Here is a 26,026-nt window from a genome sequence, read left to right on the forward strand (position 1 = left end):
AGGGTTTCTGGATCTACCACACTTTCAGGCAGCGAGTCCCTGATCCCCACCATCCTTTGGTTGAAAAGATTTCCCCTCGAATCCCCTATAAACCTGCTAAATCTTACCCTAAATCTATGCCCCCTGGTTATGGACCCATCAAACAAAGGAAATAGGGCCTTCCTATCCACTCCATCTAGACCCCTCATAATTTTATACACTTCAATTAGGTCTCGCCTCAGCCTCTGCTGTTCCAAAGAAAATAACTCTAGCCTATCCAATCTTCCCTCTTAACTAAAATTCTTCACTCCAGGCAACATCCTCGTAAATCTCCTCTGTACCCTCTCTCGTGCAATCACGTTTCCTATAGTGTAGTGACCAGAACTGTAAGCAATACTCCAAGCTGTGGCCGAACTAGTGTTTTATACAGTTCCAGCATAACCTCCCAGCTCTTATACTCTATGCCTCAGCTAATAAAGGCATGTATCCCATTATGCCTTCTTGACCACCTTATTTACCTGTCCAGCCACCTTCAGGGACCTGTGGACATGCACTCTAAGGTCCCTCTGTTCCTCTACACTTCTCAGTATCCTACCATTTATTGTGTACTCCCTTGCCTTGTTAGACTTCCCCAAATGCATCAACTCACACTTCTCCGGATTGAACTCCATTTGCCACTGTTTCACCCACCTGACTAGTCCATTGTTATCTTCCTGCAGTCTACAGCTTTCTTCTTCATTACTGTCAACCATGTGGCCAATTTTTGTATTGTCTGCAAACTTCTTAATCATACCCCCTACATTCAAGTCCAAATCATTGATGTACACCACAAAAAGCAAGGGACTGGTACTGAGCCCTGCGGAACCCCACTGGCAACAGTCACAAAAACAGCAATCGACCATTAGCCTTTGCTTCCTGCCTCTGAGCCAAGTTTGGATCCAACTTGCCACTTTGCCTTGGATCCCATGGGCTTTTACTTTCATGTCCAGTCTGCCATGTGGGACCTTATCAAAAGCCTTTCTAAAATCCATATAGACTACATCAAATCCACAACCCTCCATGTTACCTCCTCAAAAAATTCAATCATGTTAGTCAAACACAATCTTCCCTTAACAAATCTGTGCTGTCTTTGATTAATCAATGTATTTCTAAATGAATATTTAACCTGTCCCTCAGAACTTTTTCTTACCAAAGTTACGCTGATTAGCCTGTAATTACTCGATCTATCCCTTTCTCCGCTTTTAAACAATGTGCTACGACCTCAGTGAGACCGTTAACATTAAAACATGAGATACGAGTTCCACAGACCAATTTAAATAATTACACAAGATTTCACATTTTAAGCAACTAAACTAAAAATCACCATTAACTAAACAGCACTTTGTAAGTAGCTAATACTCCAAATTACAGAGAAAGGTATTCTTCCTTCACTTCGTAAAACACTTGAAAAACCTCACACCGCATTTATACCTTACACAGTCCTCATTGTGGCAATATCCTTTGCAGCTAAAAAGTCCCAGACTCCTCCCAGCTACAACAGCTTGGGTGTCCCCAGTCCTCCTCAAAGTCAATGTCCTCTTTGTTCACTTCTTCTGAGCATTTTCGACCTGGACTTCGTGAATAAGGTGATCTCTGGTGACCCTGTTGGCCTTTTCTCATCTCTGCAAACCTCAACTTTCAAATCAGGTTCAAGTCTTCGCAGCCTTTCAATGTATCAGTGTTCTAAGAGCAGGTGTTTCTTCTCTCTCTCTCTCCTGAGGCTGCCACCATTGGTCTTGGTCTTTCAGTCTTCCTTATAGACCGCAGACTTCTCCAAGCCTGTAGAATTTATCCAGAATCAAAAGTCAATAGTCGTTTGCTTTTTCAATATGCAGAACCCAGAAGTCTGTTCACAGTAGAACCACCCAGGCCTTCTTTTGTTTCCAGGTGTTAGCAATTGCAACTCGCATTTGCATTTTCTGAGCCACTGGCTCCTTGTTTATGATCTGAGAGCCTGAGAAAGTGAAACCTATTGTCCGTCAGGTGTTACAACCTTGCATTCTGCTTTTCAAAAAGGTCCTTCATCTGGGTTCCTTGTTGTCCTGGTGACCAAACTCCTGACTTGGTGTGAGGTCACATGTCTCTTCCGACTCCATTTTAACACTACATTAAAAATCACCATTTTAAAAACATAATCCTGCTACAAAGTCCAGCGTTCATAACAAATGGTACAATGTCAGCTGTCCTCCAGACCTCTGGCACCATACCTGTGGCCAGAGATGATTGGAAAATGATGGTCAGAGCCGCCACTTATTCTTCTCTTGCTTCCCTTAACAGCCTAGGATACATTTCATCTATCAGCATTTAGAGAATAGACTGAATTTATTAAATCTTTTGAGCGCAAGGCAAATATTTCAGTCACCTGTTTTACCCTACCTGTAAGGCATGCTGTAAAAAGGTCTCCACAAGAGACATGCTTGATTGCCACTCCAGACTGACCTTCTAGAAACCTAGAGATAAATTGGGGTTGGGTCTGTTCCATGGAACCAGGGAGAGATGTGTCTCCAGCACCTACAGGAGGAGCCTGAAAAAGAATAGAGGCAGTTACAAATTAAGCATGAGTTAAGATACTTTCATGTTATCGAATTTTGAGAGAGTTGATGTATATTAACCTTTATGTGCACTCTCATTCCCATTTTTGTTACTCAAAATGCAGAAGAAACAGGAAGTCATCAGAAATCTGGAGAATTTGTGGAGAAACAGAGTTAACGTTCTGATGAAAGGTCATCGGCCTGAAATGTTAACTCTGTTTCTCTCTCTCCACAGCTGCTGCCTGACCTGCTGAGTATTTCCAGCACTTTCTTTTGCAGTATTTTGCTTTTGTATCTGCAGTGAAGCAACGTCATTATGGATCTTAATTTCAATCATAGCTTCTAAATCGGCTGCTTGACATTATTGCCATCAGGCGTACCTAACCAGTTCATTGGTCTGAGTGGGCCAGATGTGGAGTGTGTCAGAATGGCTCAAATGACTTTCCTCCTGGTGAGGATACACCTGCTCTCAGGAACTCACTGTGCTTTCTGCCCCATTAACATAGACAGTGCTTCGGACAGAATTAATGATGCACTGTGGGCGGCACAGTGGTTAGCACCGTAGCCTCACAGCTCCAGCAACCCAGGTTCGGTTCTGGGTACTGCCTGTGTGGAGTTTGCAAGTTCTCCCTGTGACCGTGTGGGTTTCTGCCGGGTGCTCTGGTTTCCTCCCACAGCCAAAGACTTGCAGGTTGATAGGTAAATTGGCGATTGTAAATTGCCCCTAGTGTAGGTAGGTGGTAGGAGAATGGTGGGGATGTGGTAGGGAATATGGGATTAATGTAGGATTAGTATAAATGGGTGGTTGTTGGTTGGCACAGATTCGGTGGGCCGAAGGGCCTGTTTCAGTGCTGTATCACTCTATGACTCTATAGGTATCATTCCACATCTGTTCTGAGCACCTGATAAATTTATAGAATTTGTAGACTGTAGATGATTTTCATGTACCAATTTAAAAACAAACTAAACTGCATTCAAATTGAAAGACGAAAAAAGACTTGTACATATTATGTAGAATGTACAGCACAGAAATAAGTCATTTGGCCAAACTGGCATATGCCAATGTTTATACTCCACTTGAGCCTCTTCACACTTTGCCCTGTTTCACTCTAATCCTTATCGTATCTCCCAAAAACTTCTTAAAGTGCTTCAATTATGTGGTATATATGTAAGGCATCCATTTTATTTGCAGCAAAATAATTTAATATTTTTGGCCTTGGTTGAGGGAGGAATCTATGCCAGGACATTGCATGAACTCCCTGAAGTTCTTTGAATTGTCCCGTGGGATCTTTGACATTTACCTGAACCACCAGAACTGGCAGATAGTTTAATGCTTCATCTGAAGGACATTACCTCTAAAAATGCAAAACTCTTTCAGTACTGCACTAGAGTGTCAGCCGGATTGCGTTCAGATTCTGGAAGAGGGTTTGAATCCAGAACCCATTGTCTCACAGGCAGTGCTAGTGACTGTAATTTACCTATATCACAATGACTTTATCCCTTAGACATCACTGTATCTGCAAACTTTCTAAAGCTTACCTCCCACATGATAAGTCGTCCCGATCTGGTCACCCCTGCCTTTTGAGTTCTCCCAGCAGAGACCTGTACTACTTCAGTGTTGAGCATTGGAAGCCTGAGAGGAGAAATGATTCCACTTCCCCAGGTATACACAGTGGAAAGGGGAAGAGGTATTCCTGCCTTACTGGAGTTTGCAAGTAACCCACCTGCCATCACAGAAAATATAAGAATTTTAAATCTGATTTAAGCGCATTGCATTTACAATATCCCTACTAACCTGGATATATTTTACATAAAGGCCGATAAGGCAGTAATCTAATCAAAAGATTTTAGATGATGATAAAAAGTGAGAGTGAATCTTGTTGGCTAATCTTCGGTGAGAAGTACAATGTTTTCAGCAGCAACTATTTAGAAGTTGCAGTAACAGTGTCTATATTACCTGGTGTTGCACTACATAATGTTGCTTTTCTCAATTATATGGAATTGGGTATGGAGGCACAACCTCAAACTTTGGAGATGATAAAATTAAAGAGCATGGTTAACTGTGAAGAAGAATGTAAGCAACTTCACGAGATACTTACAAATGAGCAATGCCCCTCGGTGCAACTTAATTCTCCTCATTGCTGCACTTAATTGTTTCCTAAATGACTCCAATGTTTTCACCTTCACTGCTCTGCCTGGCAGGCATTCCAATTGTTAACCACTCTTTGTGTGAAGAATAATTTCCTGATATGGGCCCTAAATTTACTTTTTTCCAATTTGAATCTTTGTTTCCCCCACTATCTTACTTTCACAGTTTAATTTGAAATAATATTCCATTCTCCTAACTATCTTACGTAACTCTATAAGATTTAATTTTTAATTTTCCAAAATACCCTAGATTCGGGGAAAGTTCCCCTAGACTGGAAAATAGCAAATATAACTCCTTTATTCAAAAGGGGAGACAGAAAGCAGGAAACTACAGGCCAGTTAGCTTAACATCTGTCTTAGGGAAAATGTTAGAAGCTATTATTAAAGACGTTATAGCAGGGCACTTAGAAAAACTGAAGGTAATCAGGCAGAGTCAACATGGTTTAGTGAAACCGAAATCATGTTTAACCAATTTATTGAAGTTCTTTGAGGGAGTTCCATGTGCTGTGGATGAAGGGGAACCGGTGGATGTATTGAACTTAGATTTCCAGAAGGCATTTGATAAGGTGCCGCATCAGAGGTTATTGCAAAAAATAAAAGCTCTTGGTGTAGGGGGCAACATACTGGCAAGGATAGAAGATTGGCTAGCAAACAGAAACAGAGAGTAGGCATAAATGGGTCATTTTCTGGTTGGCAAGATATAATGAGTGGTGAGCCGCAGGGATCAGCAGATCGGCCCATCGTCTGTGCTGGCCATCAAGCACCTATCTATTCTAATCCCATTTTCCAGCACTTGGCCCATAGCCTTGTATGCTATGGCGTTTCAAGTGCTCATCTAAATACTTCCTAAATGTTTTGAGGGTTCCTGCCTCTACCACCCCTTCAGGCAGTACTGGGGCCTCAACTTTTTTTATAATTCATATAAAAGACTTAGATGATGGGACCAAAGGTATGGTTGCTAAATTTGCAGATTACACAAAGATAGGTAGGAAAGTAGATTGTGAAGAAGACATAAGGGGGCTACAAAGGGATATAGATAGGCTAAGTGAGTGGGCAAAAATCTGGCAGATGGAGTATAATGTGGGAAAATGCGAATATGTCCATTTTGGCAGGAAGAATTACAAAGACGCATATTATCTAAATGGAGAGAGATTGCAGAGCTCTGAGATGCAGAGGGATCTGGATGTCCTAGTGCATGAATTGTAAAAGGTTAGTATGCAGGTACAGCACATAATTAGGAAAGCTAATAGAATGTGATCATTTATTGCAACAGGAATTGAATACAAAAGTAGGGAGGTTATGCTTCAGCTATACAGGGCATTGGTGAGACCACATCTGGAGTACTGTGTAGAGTATTGGTCTCCTTATTTAAGGGAGGATGTAAATGCGTTGGAAGCAGTTCAGAGAAGGTTTACTAGACTGATACCTGGAATGGGCAAGCTGTCTTAAGAGGAAAGATTGGGCAGGCTAGGCTTGTATCCGTTGGAATTTAGAAGAGTAAGAGGTGACTTGATTGAAACATATAACATTCTTAGGGGTCTGGACAGGGTGGATGTGGAAAGGATGTTTCCCCTTCTGGGAGAATCTAGAACCAGAGGTCACTGTTTAAAAGGGGTCACCCATTTAAGACAGAGATGAGGAGAAATCTTTTCTCTCAGAGGGTCATCTTTGGAACTCTCTTCCTCAAAAGGTGGTGAAAGCAGAGTCTTTGAATATGTTTAAGGCAGAGGTAGACAGATTCTTGATAAGCAAGGGGGTGAAAGGTTATCGGGGGTAGGTAATGTGGAGCAATCAGTTCAATTATGACCTTATTGAATGGCGGAGCAGGCTCGAGGGGGCGAGTGGCCTACTCCTGCTCCTAATTCGTATGATCACCCCCTCAGATGACTCTTTTCCTGGTGAAAACACCCAAGTTGCTTTAGCCTTTCCGCATAATTCAGACTCCTGAGCATGAATGTCTCCCTTGTTTTCTGACAACCAGAAATGGACCCAGTACTCAAGGTTCAGTCTGACCAAATAAAAACGTACAATTTGATCACAAGTTCCTCTGATTTGTAGTCTGGCTACCTAGCTCAATGTTCTATTCTATTTCAGGAACCAGAGAGATATTGGCAGATTGTAAGGATAAATGTCAAATAAAATTAATGCAGAGAAATGTGAGGTGATACATTTTGTGAGGATAAGTAAGGTACTATATGGTAAAGCCTTTTAAAGGAGTAGAGAAGCAGGCAGATTATCCACTTGAAGGTCCTGAAAAAATGTCCTTTTAAGAATGAAGACCACCTTTAAGGTCCAAGATGCGTCCAGACTTTCTCTTTCTCACTTTATGGCTGCAGTCAATATTGCCCCCCTACTGTTAGTTGTATATCAATTGTTTAATTATACGCAGGTGGAGGGTGTTAACTGGGGTCTCACTTGAGCATTTATAAGGAGACTCTTACTGAGACTAGTGGAGGGTTTGAGTGAGGAGCTACATGTTCATAATCCTTTTACTCCATACAATAAATGTGAAACTGAGTAAAGATAGGCTCTAGCATTATCCTTTCACAAGAAGCTTTCTGGAATTTAACACCTACTCCTGCTCCTAATTTGTATGTTCAGATGTGACCACATACATGCACACCTGCAGAATTAAAATACATGAGTCTCAGCCAGAATGAAGATGATTGGGTAATTCCCCCCGTCAATCACATCTGGGACTGATTTTATGCACATAATTTGTACTATGCAACTAGCCTCCATTCACTGCATTTTGCTGAAGAAATAACTCTGCTTTTATTGGACTTTGCTGCAGTTTCAGTCACGAATTCAGTCTGTTGTTGTTCAAAGAGACTCTTTTTAACTACACTATGTTTGGCTAGCAAATAGACTTTGTTTGTTGTAAAACAGACAACTTGCTATAAATACTGCCATAAATTTCACCCTACTTCCAACTCATTTACTGGCACAGTGGTCTCAATACTCACTTTGTTAAAATTAAAGGCCCAGATGTTTAGACACTTAGGACGTCTAGTTCCCACTGCACCAATTACTCCTGAACAATGCAGAGAGTAAAAGACCAGCCCTAGCATGTCTCTATATCACAACATTGCCCGACAGTAAATCTCTCATAACTACCAGTCACATGTGTAATGTGCTATGCCAGGTATCAGCTGAGGCTGACCCAAGAAGAGCAAGCCCCCACCCCACTTGCCACCCCACACAGCAGGCTGTGTATATGTTGGAAATCAGACAGAGGTGCAAAATACAAACTATAAGTCCAGTGGGTTGTCTGGGCCAAGAAAAAGAGTGGGACATAGTTGTGCAGTGGGAACAATGCTCGCCCACAATCCAGAGATTGAGTCCAAATCCCTGCTAAATTGTGAATTCAATAAATTCAACAATATTTGGCTCGTTGGTGTGAAAGCCGCTGGGTTGTCATAAAAACTTAACTGGTTCACTATTACCCTTCATCTGGCCTTCGCAAGACTATAGTTGCCTCTAAATGGTTGACTCAATGCCTCATCTCATGGCCTAGCAAGCTACTCAGCTGAATTAGAAAACACTAAAACATCCTCACCACCATTCTTTCAGGGCAATTAGGGATGAGCAATAAATACCCACATCCCAAGAACAAATAAAAAAAAGTGCTTAAATAAAGAAATTCACAACAAACACCATTGCCTTGGTATGTGTAATTAGTCAGCTGCTGCTGGAGATCATTTTAGTTTAAAATACAACAGACCCCTGCCAGCGACTCCTTTCTCCTTACCTCTTGACCTAGCACTGCTGACCCTTCCACCTGTCCGCCTGTGGGAAGCAGGTGCTACTGCTGATAACGGTTTTTCAATTCTGTCAAAAACAAATTGGAGCCTGTTTTAATTTCCATTCAATCCTCCTGATAAACTCACATTATTAAATTTATACATATGAAGTCAGACGAAAATATCTGCTTTCTAATTGAAATTTTTAAAAGAAGCATATAAAAGATCAGTAAAATGTGTGCATATTCAAGTTAGAGTTAGACTAGGCCACTTACCTCCTCATCTTGACACTGCCAATGTCAGTGTAAAGATTCAGAAGAGCCCGGATGCAGATTGGCTGAGCCATTATCTCACTGAGCTGAGGGCGTTTGGAGGGGTCAAGGCTCAACATGCTCAAAATCAACTGCCGCAGCTCAGGGCTGTACTGATCAGATATGGGGGCAAATGTACCACTCATAATCTTCAGCACCAGAGCTGGCAAATTCTAGAAAGACAGACAAAATTGAATAGATGTAAAAGATATTGATGCACCTTGCAGAATCTCTTTCCTTTAGTTTAACAAAAGCTTCAGTGCAGAATGAAATGTCAGCAAGTTGCGAGATTCCAGCAATCACAACAGCTTCCATTAAATAACACTATTCAAAGTAACAGTCTGTGGTTCTCGTCTTTTCCAGTTTTATCAACTCTCCCATAGAGAAATACCACTGAATAAAAATTGCATTTCAACCAGTACTTCATCACAGTGTTAAGTTAAAAGAGCTTTATCTAATTTTTCCTGGCTACAAAATATGCTACATTTCCTTCTGATAGCATACAAATCTTATAAATAGAATGTCATAGCCAACAGTGAAATGCATTAAATATACCCACAGGAATCAACTTCCTCAGAGTAGTTATCTAGTCAGCCTGATTGTGGAGATATTTTTCAGATCTCACCACTGGTATTACCTTGCCTTCTGATCAGTTCTTTTAGCATAAAAAATCTTTCCAGAATCTCTACTGAAATTTTTAATGTAAAATCTTTATCACCTCAATATGCCTTTTCAATGCCCTTGCCTTGTCAAAAGTTCTATTGTAGCTTCTTTTAAAAAAAAGAGTCAGAAAGCTGCATTAGCTGTATTTCAGCAGATAGCATTGACCTTTCTCATGCGAAACACCATCTTCTTCCTCATTATTAACAATATTTTCAAAAATAGGGGAACCTCATCATGCAAACTCCTGATGCCTGCCATCCCAATTAGTCGCCAATATTTTCAAAGTCTTGAGTGTGAATAACCTCATCGCACATCTCTTTTGTTACTTAGACTTCATCTTTTAGCTGAGTAAAGTTTTTTTCGTTACTTGCAGTGTTCTCGGACATGGGTGTTTGTAATCATTTACTTTCAAATAAAGAGCACTCTTAACCAGTTTGTTTAGTCTAATCTTGTACGAAAGGTTTAATTCTGCATTACGTTGCCTTTTGCAGAGAGTATTTACAAAAACTCATGATATAGAGGACAGCAAATTAATATGTGCATTTTGACTAACCAATCTTTGCCAACATGCACTAAGTCAGACATTTCAGGTAGTGATCTGGTCAGGAATCTTCAGTATACCAGCCCCCATTGAATAAAACCTGTTCCATTCAGCACCGATGTCCCGAGTATAGACCACCTATTTGCATGGTTATCTAATTCTGTAGTGGGATTATATAGTGAAATTCAATGCTGTTTAGTAAATGCTTTGGTTTCTTACAGCAGCTTCAAATGCCCTCTTCAGACTGGCCAGCTCGTATAAAACGCAGCCCAGTGCCCAGATGTCACTCTTTTGGTTGTATGGCTTTCCTTCACACAACTCTGGGGAGATGTAACATGGAGTCCCCACCACCTATAAAATGACAAACTCGCTTCAATCAAGTCAAAATTTCTAAATTAAACAGGCAACAGGAAGATAGATCGGAACAGAAAATCAAAATAATTAGAGCAACTCAGTTTTACTTTAGCAACATAATAACAGCTCAAAACAATGGCTACCACCCCTTATGATGATGAATCTGTTTTCATGGCCCCATAACACATTCGCGCACCTAGATAAAACTGGGTCCACATGGTTGCCAGGGAACTATGGAAAGCAGAATCGGCAGCATTAATGCTGGGAGCTGGCACACCAACACCTGAATTAAAACAATATGAAAGAAGCTTAAAATAGCGAGCAGACCACTTGGGTACCAACAAAGGTCCTTACGTGCATTAAAAAGTAAGTCAGACTCGCTAGCTATTGCTTCTTGTAAGCCAACAGTAACAGCGACTGAAATAAACTAGAGCAGGATGAGCAAGAATTACTTCACCTGACACTCCAAAATGCTGTACAAAAAATAAGTGGCAGCAGATACACAACTAAGAATAAATTGGCTTCCACTCAGTACTGAATCGCTTATTTAGACATGTGCAATAAAATATTTTTGGCATAATTGAAGTACTGGGAGGCTGCATGAGCCTAAGCATGGAACTAAAATGTCAAGGTTGCTGCATTTAAGAGGCTTTTCAAACCCAAGTGCATTCAATGGTTAAGCTCTGCCAACAGCTAAGAAAACCAGTCCAACAAGACATTACATTTGGAACAAGATTCCTACAGATTCAAAGAGCGAATGGCAACCTTGTGTAACAGAGTTCAGTTAATTGAAGCAGCTGCACGACAACAATTCAATTCAAACACAAAAAGCAGAAAACACCTCAATGAAATGCATGCCAAATAAGAGAACATACATTTAAGATGATCACAAGGGGGGGAGGGGGGTGATAGTGAGGAGAAAATTCTTTGCAGAGAGTGGTTAGAATGTAGAATTCTCTGCCACAGATTGTTGAAGCAGAGTCCTTACTTTCATTTTTAAAAAAAAGGAATTTAGACAGTTGCTTGGAAACAAGATGAATGTGTATTTTTATAGCTTTAACATAATAAAACGTCCCAAGGCAGTGGGAGCATTATAAAGCAATATTAGACACAGAGCCACATAAGGTAATATTGGGGCAGATGGTCAAAATCTTGATCAAAGAGGTAGGTTTAAGGAGCACCTTAAAGAAGGAAAGGGAGGTAGAAGTGGAAAGGTTTAGTGAGGGAATTAGGACATGGCAGCTGAAGGCATGGCCACCAATTTTGCAGCAATTAAAAGCAGGGATGCTCAAGAGGCCAGAATTAGATGAGCGCAGATATTCCAGAGGGTTGTGGGGATGGAGGAGATAGAGAGGAGCGAAGCCATGGAGGGATTTGAAAATAAGGATGAGAATTTTAAAATTGAGGCTTTGCTTGTCCAGGAACCAATATAGGTCAGCAAGCATAGTGAATGGGACTTGGTGCGATAAAAGATACAGGCAGCAATTTTAGATAACTTCAAGGTTACGAAACTCAGATTGTGAGAGACAGACCAAGAGTGTGTTGGAAACAAGTTTCATTAAAAGATGCGATGCTCAAGCAAAAGAGTGAGATTCTATGTTTGGATCAAATAAGCAGTTATCTGGAATTAACTAATTTTGTTGGATTGGTTTTCTTGGCTATTGGCTGAGCTTAAGCACTGAATCCATTCGGGTTTAAAATGCCTCTCAAATGCAGCATGCTTGACATTTTAGTTCCACACTTAGGCTCATGCAGCCTTCCAGTACTTTAATTTTACCAAAAATCTTTTATTGTACAAGTCTAAATAAACAATTCAATACTGAATTGAAGCACTCCAGTGTTTCATCCTATGTAAACTCCAATGCTACATCTTATCTAGCCTTTAATCAGGGTCTTCCATCACTCCAGTCCTTACCAACCTCCAATGGCTGTGTGCCTGACAGTACATCCTTATCCTCATCTGCAAATCGCTTCATGACTTCAAACCTCTCTACTTCTGCAACCTCCTTCACCTCTATGGGCCAGTGTGAGCTCTCTGCTCTCCCAACTTTGGCCTTCTATGCATCCTGTGCTCCATCATTAGTAGTGTAGTCTTCTTGGATCCTATCGTTTAGAAATAACTGTTTAAACACCTTCTTGTTATTTATCTTGCCACTTTCAAAAATCTCCTGAAAACTTCTCTCTAACTCTGCCTTTGGTCACCTCTCCTAACATCAAGCTTCCATTTTTTTCCTTTAAATATCTTGCTCCATTTATTATGTTAAAGGCTATATAACCACAAGTTCTTGTTGATGATGACGACGAAGGTTTTCAGAAAGGTATCTTACAGTGTAGGCTTTACTTTTGCTGCTTAGGATCTTCGAGATACCGAAGTCACCGATCTTCACTATCATTTGGTACTTATCAAGCAGGATATTTTGTGTTTTTAGATCTCGGTGCAGGATAAGCTTATTGTGCACATGATGGAGGGCCAAAAGGATCTGTACAAAGAAGTGCAAGATGGTCTCTTCGTCTAACAGAGAGTTACGCTTCTGGATATACTCAGCCAAAGTACCTCCTGAAATCAAAAGATTCACAGTGAATGAACATAGCAATAACAGTTTGCAACATCTGAGGTACTAACAATACCTCTTTGACATCAAGTCCCACAAGAATATTTCAGCGTCCTAGGATGTTATTAAAATGTTTTTTTTTAATTAGTTACGGGTGCATTGACACTACAAGTTTAGAAATTGGTCCAAATCGGTTACTACTTCACACTGCAAAAGTAATAAAACTGGAGTTGAGGCTCTACCTAACATTGGAAAGAAGTGGAGTGAGATTCCTTCCTCTTGAGGGTCTCAAACTGCTTTGATTTAGTGTTAGGTCAAGCCCTGGCCCTGATTTAGGCTACATTTATACCCTCATTGTAGTGTTGCTAAGTGAAATTGCTTTATATTAATGCTGTAACTGTACTGCAAAAACACCCTCAAGCACTTCCCTTCCCTATCTCCCTCTGTAATGAACTCTTGAACTTTGCATCCCCCCCCAAACAACCTATCTGTGCTCTTCAGTACCAAATGTAACATATTTCCTCCTTCCTACATGCTAATTGCATTGAAATCATGACTTATTGCACCATCTCATACTCAACTTGTTACAAAAGTGCTTCTATATTTTTTGTTAAGTATTTTTTTTTGAGGACTCAGATCTAAATTGTGGAGATGGATTCATTGGAAGGCTGGAGATGTTATAAATGCTGGACTTTGTTCTGTTGTTGACAAGTCACTGAAAGGACACTGAGATGTCATTTGAAAATAACCTTTGCTGGAAATCGTGCTTTATGCTCGATAAACAACAGAAACCTTGGTGACCTTTGGAAGATGTTTACAGAGAAGCCACATGTCAAGGTTAATGGAGGCCAAGAGGTTGACTTTCTGTTTATGGTTTCACTTCTGAGATATTGCTTTGGTTCAGTTGGGGTGTGAACTGTTTTGAAGACAGTTGGTGTTTTGCCTGCCAAGGAAAAAGAAACCCCTGCTCATTTTGTCTGCACCTCTTTAAGAGACCCTAAGGCAGCCAGTATGTCAGCTCCTCTTTCCTCCTGTTTTTGAGAAAACCCAGTGATTCAAGTGTGTGTTGGCTCAAACTCCCAATGCCACACGCCCTGAAAAGCCTACCAGACGATTTCTCGACATCTCCAGAACAAATTGTTTCTGAAAAGATCCCAGTGACCCGTCTCCGTATACCCAGACAACAGACCAAAAGGGACAACTGACTTCCTTCCATAGCTTCTCTTTTTTTTCCTTTAAGAATTAGCAAGTATTTGGCCAAAGTATTCTATTTTTTAAAAACTTTTTTGTAACAGACCTCTGCAGACAGAATTTCTGTATTTTCTTTTCTGTGTGTGTGTGTGTGTGTGTGTGTGTGTGTGGAAGGGGGGGGGAGTTTAAAAGGGAACTTTCATATTTCAATATGTGTGTTAATGCTTTGCTTCATTACTGGATAAGTCTTGTTTGATAACTAACAGATAATTTTGTTGTTTATTAAAGAAACCTGGTTGGTCTATTTTATGCTGGGATAAAAAGTAGAGTACATGATTGACCAAATCGGCAACTGGCAACATTTTTAAAATAAATTTGTGACTTGCGGAGAAATGCGACTAGAAAAGACAGTGCACTCCTCCCAGCTCAGTCATAACAAACTCATTCAGAATATTTACAGGCAGCAAACGTCTGCAGTAGATTCAAACACAATAACCAGAGATGAAAGGGAAAGTGTTTCAATCCACTGCACCTGCACAGTCTAATGGATTTTTAGTGTTTAATTACAAGTCTGGTCTGCACTTTAATTAACCAAAGTACATTATTTAGCAAGTACAGAGCACCCTTAATAACCCTAACCTTGATAGCTCAGCTTCTGGTTTAAAGCAGCTATTTTCCTCCTTTTCATAAGCAATACCTAATTCTGATGAAAAGGTCACAGACCTGAAATGGTAACTCAATTTCTCTCTCTAGAGATGCTGCCAGACCTGCTGAGTATTTCCAGAATTTTCTGTTTTTATTTCAGATTTCCAGCATCAGCAGTATTTTGCTTTTGGCCTAATTCAATTAGGTGGCCTGTGATACAAGTCCACCCAAGAGATTTTTTTTTACATTATTAGCCTGTTCAGTATTTGTCATAACATCAGGGAACAATAGAATGAGAAAACTGCAGACCTAACATTTGTACCACTACAAATGCACAGTGAATCCTGTGCTGGCACTGACCTCCAAATGTGCCGCACAGTTTATACAGATCTATTGGTTGCAAGGGGAAACCAAACCTCCCCCACAACAGTTCAATGAAATTATCCCAAAGCTGAGCCATCCTGACCAGATTTCGGGGCGATAAAACTGAGATTGCTAGATTTACATTAGCAAGAGTATGAATGGACATGGAACCAAGGTGGGTAGATGGAGTTAAAGTACAGATCAATCATAATCTAACTGAATGATAGAACAAGTTTGAAAGGCTGAATGTCCCACTCCTGGTCCAATACCTTGCCCTTATTTGTGTGTAAACCTAGACTGTGACTGTTGGCAGGCTAATCAAATGCATGGGGCATTACAATTAAATATGATACAGTTGTGTGAAAGTACTACTCAATTTTAGTTTCACCCTATCAGTCCTTATATACCTGGTGCATATTCCATGGCTATCATCAGTGCTTTGTCCTCCAGGAAGTTTTCATAGTACTCAATTATATTTGGGTGGTTGAGAAGTTTAAGTACTTGGCATTCATTCTGAGCAGCCAGTCTCTCATCTTTAGTCATCTGCTCCACAGGAATCTGTTTGAGGATCACCAGCTTTTGGTCAGCTTTCCGCAGACACAGGTGGACAATACTGTTTGGAGATATAAATGGACAGTATGGTAAATGCTGTGAATCATTGGATCTCCTGAATTCAAAGCCACCAATATTATAAACCAGCCATAATTATAAATCAGGAATGTCCAAGTGTTTTGGCTTCATGGAATGCTTCTGTGGACACCATAGTGCCTCACCAGCTACAAAGAGGCCAAGATTTTCTGCTACAATGCTATCCAGCCCACTACAATGAATAGATGGAAAATCGCAGGCTGGTGAGCGCTGGAGTAAAAAACCTCGGCTGTAAAATTTAAATTCATTTTCTCATTCAATCTCATAGAAATCAAACAGCAGGCACTTGCACTTCTTGGTGTCCTGACTTAGAACGTGTCTGCTAGTGAGGAAGCAGAGTTAAGAATGGCCCTTTCTAATTCTCCAGCTCCACAAATATGACAAAGAAATGAGTAAGAAGAAAAGTGGGAATAGACCTGAGTTACTAAGGTTACATGGGTCAGATTGGCTAACGTTATGCACTACATGGCTAAAACATAGGCCTGAAATTTACTGAAAATGTGGACCATAGTAATGGTACGTCTACCTGTACCATATTATTTTATAACAGTGGTTCCTGGAAATTATAGGCCTGGATTTCACAGTCAGCGGCAAAGTGATGAAACTGCCCACAAACATCTAGCAATCTCTGTGGTGTGGATTTCCCCTTTCCCAACATTAATTTGAATCAATTGCCAAGTCAAGGAGATCTCCATCGAGCAAGTGATGTCATCAAGCAGCCAATCGCACTGGTATTCTCACAGAAAGCAAACCAGGAATTAAAAGTACTGATATCCTCCATTTTAAATTTTACAGAGAATGAAAGGCAGGAGCTAAAATATCATGAACAAACTTTTTTTTAAAATTACTATTTTAAAAATGTTTATTTTATTATAATGGACAAATTTGACATTCCACAAATATAAAATTAGCTTTTCAGGGCCAGAGGTTGTTCATCAGTAATTATGAACATAGTACACCGTTAAAAACCCAATGACACCTCATTCAACAAGGTGCAACTTTTAAAAGAATTTTTACAGAGAGACTAAAAACACAAGGTCTCATTAGTTCAATTTCTAATTGATTGCAATCTGTTGGGGAAGTGGGGGGCGGGAGAGAACTTCAACAGCACACCCTACGGGAAGCATAAATCATTGACAGCAACTTCTGGATTTCAACGTTTAACTGTGCATGTGCGGACTACAGAAGTTGCTATCAATTTCAGAGGAGTAATCACAGTGAATGCTGACAGTTGCACTGTCATTACTACCGCAAAAGCCGGGCCACAGCGTGATCTCTTATGCTATTAGTTACCCACTCCATAATTTCCTGGGACTTCTGCACTGCTCTGCCGTTACCACCCCACCCCCTGCTGAAAACAACTAGAAGGTAATTATCATTGCTCCAAACCCTTATAACCGATGGTAATCATGAATTTGCTGCATTTAAGCCATTCTTCACACTGCTACCACTTAGACTGAAAGCTAATGGTGCTGGAGACCTGGCAGCGGTGTGATTAATTTGTTTATTCAAGTTGGTTGAAGCAGGTGTGTCCTTTCTGCTTTTGATGCCTCATTATACACACTTAGTGCACACAAAATCAATCCGAAGAGAATCCTAGACTTATCATAAATGGAAACAGTTACTATTTCTGTTAGCAGAAGCATAGCGTTCAATTTAACAGCCAATAACTCAATAGGCAACGCACTCTCATTGAAATATGTCATATGGTATCATAATCAATCTCACTGTAACAAACATTTGGATAATGGAGCATTTCTTATTACTTTACTGCTTTTGAGTTCTGTGTTTCAGTATTACCAGTGTAACAAAGAAATGACAGCGTTAAAATACTTACTTCAAATGCTGAAATGGAGCACAATTGTCTGACTATGGCATTCATCACCAATATCGCCCATGCAACTAGTTCCAGGCCACAGTGCTACATTGAAGTGTCAGTGGAGATTCTGTCATCAAGTCTGGTATTGGGGCTTGAACCCATGACTTTCACCTTCTGACTCAGAGGCGAGTGTGCTACTGCTGTGCCAAAGCTGACGTCAAGGCCTTGTCAACATTCCAAGAACAAAGCATTTAAAAAGATATTGTCCACTTAAGCAAGGCACCAAGAGGCTGAAGGCAACTGCTTCACAAACCCATTTTGGAAGTAGTATAGTACTCAAAAGAGTGACAAGAATAATGTAGAATTGCTGAGCACAGCATTCGTCTGACTTCAACACTGAGCCAAAGGCTGGCTAAATGTCATTAAGCAGAATTTTAAAATTTCTCAAGGGTAACATTGTATTAAATGCCGCCTTGGCACAGTGGTAGCACTCTTGCTGTTATCTCAGAAAGCTATGTGTTTAAATCCCACTATTAGACTTAAATTCATAACTTAGAATGACACATTAGTGCAGTACTGCGGGAGTGCTGTGTTGCTAGAGGTGCCGTTTTTTCGAGCAGTCCATAAACTGATGACCAATCAGCCTGCTCAGGTGGATGCAAAGATCCCATGGCACTACTTGAAGAAAAGCAGGGAGTTTGCTGTCCTGGCCGATATTCATCCCTAAACCAACATCACCAAAACAGATTATCTTCTCAGTTGCAGTTTATGTAGCCTTGCTAATAGCTGCTGCATCTGATGACAAAACACAGTGATTGTACTTTAAAAGTAATTCATTGTTGTGGCATGCTTTGGGACATCCTGAGGTTGCAAATGTGCTCTTTCAAGTCAGGAAGAAATCCCTGTGTCACCCTGAGTAAACAGCTCACGAAAACAGATACCAGAACTCTGATGACTACTCTCTCTGGAGTAGCTGATGTGACCTTTCAGGGACTCGACTTCAATATTTTATGTGGACTTGCAATCACAAAGCTAGACTTAAATGACCTGACATACTAAAATCTCCAAGAGTAGAGTGCTGTTCTCCCTGATCGCTACTGCAATACAAAACATAACCCAATGTTGAATATCAAAATAAACCTTTCCATCAATTATATCAACACAAAATTAAGTTTGTTATTTACTCAGGTCAGCTCATCAATAATGTGTGCGAAGGCACATCCAATAATGTGCATTCTTGAGAATTTTCTTTAAGGAAAAGTTACCAGTACTAAGAAATTGCCATAGTCAACCAAGAAAACATCAAAAACAGAAAATATTGTTAACACTCAGCATGTCAGACAGTATCTGTGAAGCGATATGACAAGTTAAGATTTCATGCATAACCCTTTTACAGAACTGACAAACATTAATCTCATACCATATAATACTGACAGTGCACAATCAATGGGAAAGATGTTGCCAAATGTAATTTAACTCGGAGTCATACTTAGGTGGCTCTATGGCTAATAAAATGGAAAACAATTATTGTTTATTAGAATGCAAGAACATGAGATCCACACAATTTAAAAATACATAAAGTACTGAAAACATACAGCAAGGCCACAGCATCCAAAAGAGAAAAGTGGGCATTTAAAGGTGTTAGCCTTCAGAACTGGCATGAAGAGGGCCATCTATGCAAGTCTGATGAACCGATACCATCCAAAAGATCAACAAGTCTTTCTCTTTTATGCTTCGACTGATCTGCAAACCCGAAGCAAATTGACTCTGACTGAGTTGCTAACTTTTGGATAGAACTGATTTACAACAACTCATTAACTGTCACACAGAGAGAAAGAAAGCCGAACATAAACTCCAATCTCACCCAAACGCTCCTCGTCCCACCACCTTCATCTTCTGGTATTTCTCCATCACCGTCTCCAAGGAGCTCCGACAACTTCCTGTAAGGGCGCCAGCGAGGTTCAAAGCGGCTCCGCTCGAACGCCGTCATTTCGCGATCCAGCAGCCCAGCTGCTGCACCAGAGCCTTCAGAGGAAGCAGTGCCTAGCCTGAACACTGATAACTGCAGATCCTCTCAAATGCCTGTTGTTCAATGGCTTTCAATGTGAAGCTTCATTCCGTGTGTTATTTTTCATACAATTTTCAACATTTCAATAAAAAGTCAATAAAAAGATGGAGGATTATCCTATGGGCTTTCATAGTGTTCCCAGAGCTGTACACATCTGGAAAATGTTGAGTGAGACAAATTGGAAACCCATTAAAGAAATTCAGTTGTGCTTGTCTTCAAGAATGAGACACATCAAAATAGGTTATATTTTCCCCAACTCTCTTAATAAGTGAGGCTTGATAATCCTGTGGTTGGCTGCTAATGAAAGTATTTCTCAATCTGTCCCATCCTGAGTGCAGAAGTGTCAGGGAACTGTGATACTTTATACAGATGCAAATTGGGAGATAGGACTAGAGAGTATGAGGACTTTTAGAGGCTGAAGAGAAAGCTTCAGAGATGTCACATTGAAATATATGAAGACTATTAGGACTACTGAACATCAGAGGCATGAATGGATTCAAGACAGAGGGAAAAAGTAAGCATTAGGCAAGAAGAGTATTCAAGCACATGGGTACTCGGGATCAAAAGGGTTAAGCAATCACTCTGGATACTGGCATCAGAAGCATAAAGGATGTGGAGGGTTTTAGACAATACATACATGAATATTATCTTGAGCCATATACTAGGAGGTGAGTGAAAGCATCCTGTGGCATTCTAACTTCTGAATTTTCTCTCCCTGTGGGAAACTCTTATGTGCAATAAAGAACAGTAGCTCATGGAAAATAATCAGCATAAGTCACATACTGGCACTTCATGGTGCAGTCATACCTCAATCTCAGATTCTGGCAAAATGTACATTGCAAAATGGCTCCAGTGTCAGTTAATTCACTGAAATAAGGACCACTGGTCTTGGTGGACCATTTGGAGAGTTCCATGCCAATCGAATTACAGAGTGTACTGGATAGCATCAAGGAAGGACAAGAGGATGCATTGGTTAACACTCACTTTAGTATTTAAGGATCATTCTGCTTCCATAAAGTCAATTCTCCCATTCCTCATGAGCAGTCAGAATCCTGTTCCCAGTCCCAGTGATGTAACTGGTGTGCATGCTGACTAGACTGTTATCCCTCCTGGCAGCAATGCAGAGGAGCACACTCAAGCCCCAGTAGAAGGCCTCAACTTTACAGGACCAGGATACCAAGGAGCTTATTAACAAAGAGTCAGCCTGTCCTGTGTTCATCCCAGAACTCAAGGACACTGTGAGGAGAGCCATCTTCATCTCAAGAAGCTCATGATAGGTTGTAGCAAACATCTATACTTCAGAACCCTGCCCCTCAGATAGCAAGTAAAGCAAGTGATAGAATAGGGCCAAAGAAAGGATGCATGGTCAAAACAACAAATAATGCTTTTATGGGGTTGACGTTCCAGGTCAGTGAACTGGTGAAGTATAAAGATTCTAGGCAGCATATTGTGAATTCACATGCAAGAAGCTGTTTCTATCATCACAAATGATCTGCAAATTTAGGGAATTGTAGTCTTTGCAGTTGATATATATAGGGATTTAAGTGTGAGGTCATCCACTTTGCATCCGATAAGACAACTTTGAATATTTTCTGAATGATGAGAGATTAAAAGTAGTGAGGGGCAAAGGCATTTTGCTGTCCAAGTACACAAATCACTAAAAATTAGTGCATAGGTGCAAAAAGTAATCAGAAAGGCTAATGGAATGTTGACCTTTATCTCAAGGGGGATGGAATACAAAAGTGAGGAAATTATGCTTCAATTGTACAGAGCCTTGGTTAAAAAGCCCATCTGGAGTACTGTGTTCAGATTTAAGCACCAAATCTCTGAAAGTTATATTGGCCTTGGGGGTAGGGGGTGTAACACAGATACCAGGCTTTAATGGTTTAAATTATGAAGACATGTTGCATAAACATGGTTTATATTCCCTTGAATTTAAAAAGTTGAGGGATGAGCTAAGCAAGATCTTTAAAACGATAAAAGGATTCTATAAGATAGATACAGATAAATTAGTTTGTCTGTTGGGGAATCTAGAACAAGAGGGCTTAATCTTAAAATTAGAAGTAGGACACTTATGAGTGAAATTAAGAAGCACTTTTTCACATAAAGGGTAGTGGGAATCTGGAACTCTCTACCCAAAGGCTATGGATGGTTAGCCAATTGGAGGTTTCAAAATTTCAAAATCATTACATTTTTGTTAGGTATGTGCATCCATGATCAAAAGCAGGTAAATGGAGTTGGGATACAAATCTGCCTTGATCTTATTGAATGGCTTCAATGGCCTGCTCCTGTTCCTATGCCCATTTTAGGTGTTGTATTGCCACTTTGGTAGAAGACACAAAAAACACTGGGCATCCGGCAATTCTGAAAATATGTATTGCCATCGCAATTATCTGTCTATTGAATTGTATAAATTGAGCTATTCTGGCAAAGAAAGCATTGGTGACTCATGTGCAGTAAATTAACTGATCTGGCAAAAATTCTGTGTCTCTCTGGAATGAACCTATTGCCTAAAAGTTGGGAGCTGTGGTCACTTTCTTTGCCACAGTTTTAGCTTTGTCTATGCTGTGGACCTTGATTACAGATCTGGTTGGACCAGTGAGCAGAAGCTCTTCCAAAGCCTCCTGAGACACAGCTCATGTGAGAGAATCTAGAAAGTGCGCTGGGGTCAATACATCCTACTCAATATGTACCACCAGGATGGTCTGGTGCTGCCTGATTAATCTGACTTCCCACACAGCCTCCTACTCTCCTCTTCTTCCAACATGCATATCATGATAAAATTGGGCAGCCAATTTAAGGCTTCCACAGATAGCTGCAATCAATCCCAGGAAATTGCCAAAACTTTACAAAAACAACCTCACCTTCAACAGCTTCCCTTTGAACAACAACTTCCACCATGATAATCAGGTTCTGGCAGCTATGCCACATTATACAGTGGCTTAAAGTCAAAATGGCGCATAGGAAGGCAGAAGTCACAGAATGTAGTACATTCTGTCATAACTCCGTAATTTATAAATGGCTGCCATTGGCAGAGCAGGTGCTGCTTCATTACACAAAAAACCTGCCAGAATTTACAACCTAGTGCTTTTGGGATAGAATCGCAGCAGATCAAGGGTCTCCAAATTTCCTGCCCCAAACAAGGGTAAATCCCAATTTATGTCCTTTCCCAATTCAGGAACTTATAAGCATGAGTGTTGACTGATGGTTTGACCCAGCTGAATCCAATCCTGTTCTCTCCTGGCTACCACACACACACACTTTCCACCAATGCTCATTAGTTAGGAAAGGGAAGCTTGACCTACAGTTCCCTCATTGTAGCCTTACGTTAATGATACCCCAACTCCTGCCCAACTGAAATCGGCTATTTCAGCAAAGACCTAGAATCAATTTTGAGACTTTCTGGACTGTATAGCTTAGTAGTGCATTGGGTGGTGCCTTATACCCAATAGGTTCTGAACACCATACTTTACGACTGAACTGCAGGTACGTATTCTGTGCATAACATTCACATTGCGACAAAAACTTCTGCTTCCCTAGTAAGTCAGAGGCTGCAGTTTAAGAAATCAATGACTGGAACATATTTAAATGCTTGCAGCCTTTTTCCAGCCATTGATTTTTGTTTGTTCAAAATAATGTATTTTTGTCAATTGTAACTTTGAAATTAATATTGCAGCCTCATATAGAAGCCATTATAGAAGCTCTTATATAGAAGCCATTGATTCGAGGACAATGCACTTTCGTTTTTTATGACTAAATTCTAAACAGTCACGTTGGAAACTGAAGCTATTGTCTTGATCTCTTATAAAGGCGAGTAACATAAAGAAACTGGAGCTCATTGCAAAATATCGAGTGCATTATTGGGTTAGCAACAACATTGATTTATTATGTTATGTTTTGTGTGACATGATGCATTGAGCATTTTGGAAGTACTACCTTACCTGCAAAGGTTTAAAATTGTATATTACATACTAATCTTGTCAGAAGTAATCGAATTTCTGTAAATGTGTAACAGTTTTTTCCCCCCACCTTAATTTGTCTTCCCTCCTCCCCAGAGGGTGTAGGACTTATAGGACGCACTGCAACAACTTGCTGAGTTGCCTTCCACAACCCCTCCCAGTCCTGCAACATCGACCACCGAGAAGGTCAAGAACAGCAAAATCAGGGAAGTACCAATAGTAATAATATCAACATGCATTCATATAGCTCCTTTAATATGTAAAATACTTCACAGAGGTAAAATCAAATGATGGACTCTGAGCCAAAGAAGGAGATATTAGGAGTGGTGACCAAAAATTTGCTTCAGGAGGTTTTTTTTAAAAAGAGTCAAAAGAGGAGAGGGAGGTGCAGGAGTTAAGGAGGGAATTCCAGAGTATTGGGCCTAGGCAAGTGAAGGCACAGCCACTAATGGCAGAACAAAGGGAGGGTGGAATCCATAGGATAAGGAGGCGAGGCCCTGGAGGAATCTAAATACAAGGATGAGAACTTTAAATTTTAGCACTGAAGGTCTAGGAGCCAATGTAAGTCAGTGAGGACAGGGATGATGGCAAGTGGGACTTGATGTGAGAAAGGAGCCAGCAAGTTTTGAATGAGTTAAAGTATAGGAAGAGTAGAGGATGGGAGGTTGACCCAGACAGGTAGAGGTGACAAAGGCATGGGTGAGTTTGAGCAACAGATGAGATAAGAGCACAGATGGTCAATGCTATGGAGGTGGTTGTGGGCGGTCATTGTGATGGAAAGGACAAGAGATTGCAGAATGGTTCAGCCCGAGCCAGTGGCTGGGAGGGAAATGGAAGCAGTGACATTGTATAGAGTTTGTGGCGGGGCTGAAGACTATGTTTTCAGTATTCCCAATGTTTAGTTGGAGGAAATTGCAGTTTAGTCAAGACTGGATTTCAGACAAACAGTCTGAAAGCAAGGAGGCAGTGGATGGACTGAGAAAAGTGTTGGAGAGGTAAAGCTAAGTGTTATCAGAGTACATTTGGAAGCTGCTTCCATATCTGCCCATGATGTCACAAAGAGGTAGCATAGAAATGAGGAAGCCGGGGGCCAAGAATTGATCCTCAGGGCACTCTAGAAATAAAAATGTGATGGTGGGAAGAGAAGCCATTGCTGGAGATGCTCTGGCTATGATCATATGGGTAAGAGTAGAAACAAGCGAGGACAATCCCACCTCAACTATTCACTGAATAAACTCATTGAGCCATTAGGGGACTCATACAGTACCACAGGCACCAATTCTAAAGACAGAAAGAAGAAAAAAAGATTTCCATTTATATATTGCCTTTCATAACCTCAGGATGTCCCAAAGCAGTTTACACCCAATGAAATACTTTTGAAGTGTAGTCATTGTTGTAATCAACATCACTAAAACAGATTTTCTGATCAGTATCACATTGCTGTTTGTGGGCGCTTGCTGGACATAAATTGGCCGCCGTGTTACCTACATTACAACAGTGACGGCACTTCAAACGTATTTCATTGGCTGTAAAACACCAATGTCCTGTGGTCGTGAAAGGTGCTATATAAATGCATGTATTTCTTTTATGTAATGCTTATTGAGGGATAAATATTGGCCAGGGTACTATAGTGCCATGGGAACTTTCATGTCCACCTGAGAGAGCAGATGAGACCTCAGTTTAACATCTCATCCGAAAGATGGCACTTATGACAGTGCAACACTCACTCAGAACACTTTCACTCAAGATAATATAAATTGTCATTTTTACCTACATTTTCAAATACTGGATTGATGGCTGATAGGACTTTTGCCTTTTCTGATGACAGCTAACATAAAGTTTGATTTCTATTAGAGTTTGTGTTTACTTTAAGGAAGGAACTACCTCTACTATCCATGGAAGTTATTACCTTTCAAATGTAGAACATTAAGGAAAAGCAGCAGTGTTAATTAAAGGGTGATCAAATTCATCTTAAAAGGAATTTGCCATTCCCAGTAAGGAAGTTTTGTTTCTGGAGTTGGAATCGGCTCTTTGTCCTGTGATTGGGAATCTTTAAAAAATGTCAACAATAGAGTGCTCGTGTTCATTTGAAAAAGAATTTAGTGACATTCCTGATCTAGACACCTACTGAGATTTTAAAACAATAACAGTAAGTGTCAGTCACTAAGACGCCAATTGTTCCCACACAAAGCTGTGACATGTAAAATGTGAGAAACAGAGCTTCTCATGCTGTGTACCTCCCCATCCACTACACACAAAAGTATTGAGGCAAAACCAGAGACATACTTCTTTTGTCTGGTAAATAATTGAACCCAGCTGAAATCTTGTCTCTCCAGAATTTGACAGGCATTTCCAGAGGTTAGACAGTTCACAGTCTGAGATCAGACAAAATTAGCTGGATCTGTAAATTCATAGAACCAAAGGTGAACACTAATCCTTCTTTGGAACGTCATCTCTGTTGATAGTCAAACA

General features: G+C 40.4%; 1 protein-coding gene across 4 annotated transcripts in view; it reads right to left on the reverse strand.

Annotated features, from left to right (window-relative positions):
* nek8 (NIMA-related kinase 8) overlaps positions 1–19,453 on the reverse strand; it is a 59,065-nt gene extending 39,612 nt beyond the window's left edge. For 3 of the 4 annotated variants that reach the window (XR_010968767.1, XR_010968766.1, XM_068010475.1), the window contains exons 1-8: positions 19,392–19,453; positions 15,468–15,673; positions 12,637–12,866; positions 10,175–10,306; positions 8,716–8,924; positions 8,449–8,528; positions 4,089–4,273; positions 2,395–2,542 (exon numbers count right to left, since the gene is read on the reverse strand). Coding sequence is in view for 2 of the 4 variants with exons in the window: in XM_068010475.1 (XP_067866576.1) it covers positions 2,395–2,542; positions 4,089–4,273; positions 8,449–8,528; positions 8,716–8,924; positions 10,175–10,306; positions 12,637–12,866; positions 15,468–15,673; positions 19,392–19,438 (1,237 nt within the window). In the remaining 2 variants the exon portion in view is untranslated. The remainder of the gene's footprint in view (positions 1–2,394; positions 2,543–4,088; positions 4,274–8,448; positions 8,529–8,715; positions 8,925–10,174; positions 10,307–12,636; positions 12,867–15,467; positions 15,674–19,391) is intronic. The other variant, XM_068010476.1, reaches the window with a different exon arrangement.
* Positions 19,454–26,026: the final 6,573 nt, after the last annotated feature.

The sequence above is a fragment of the Heterodontus francisci genome, chromosome 30 (assembly GCF_036365525.1).
Source record: "Heterodontus francisci isolate sHetFra1 chromosome 30, sHetFra1.hap1, whole genome shotgun sequence".
Lineage (NCBI taxonomy): Eukaryota > Metazoa > Chordata > Chondrichthyes > Heterodontiformes > Heterodontidae > Heterodontus > Heterodontus francisci.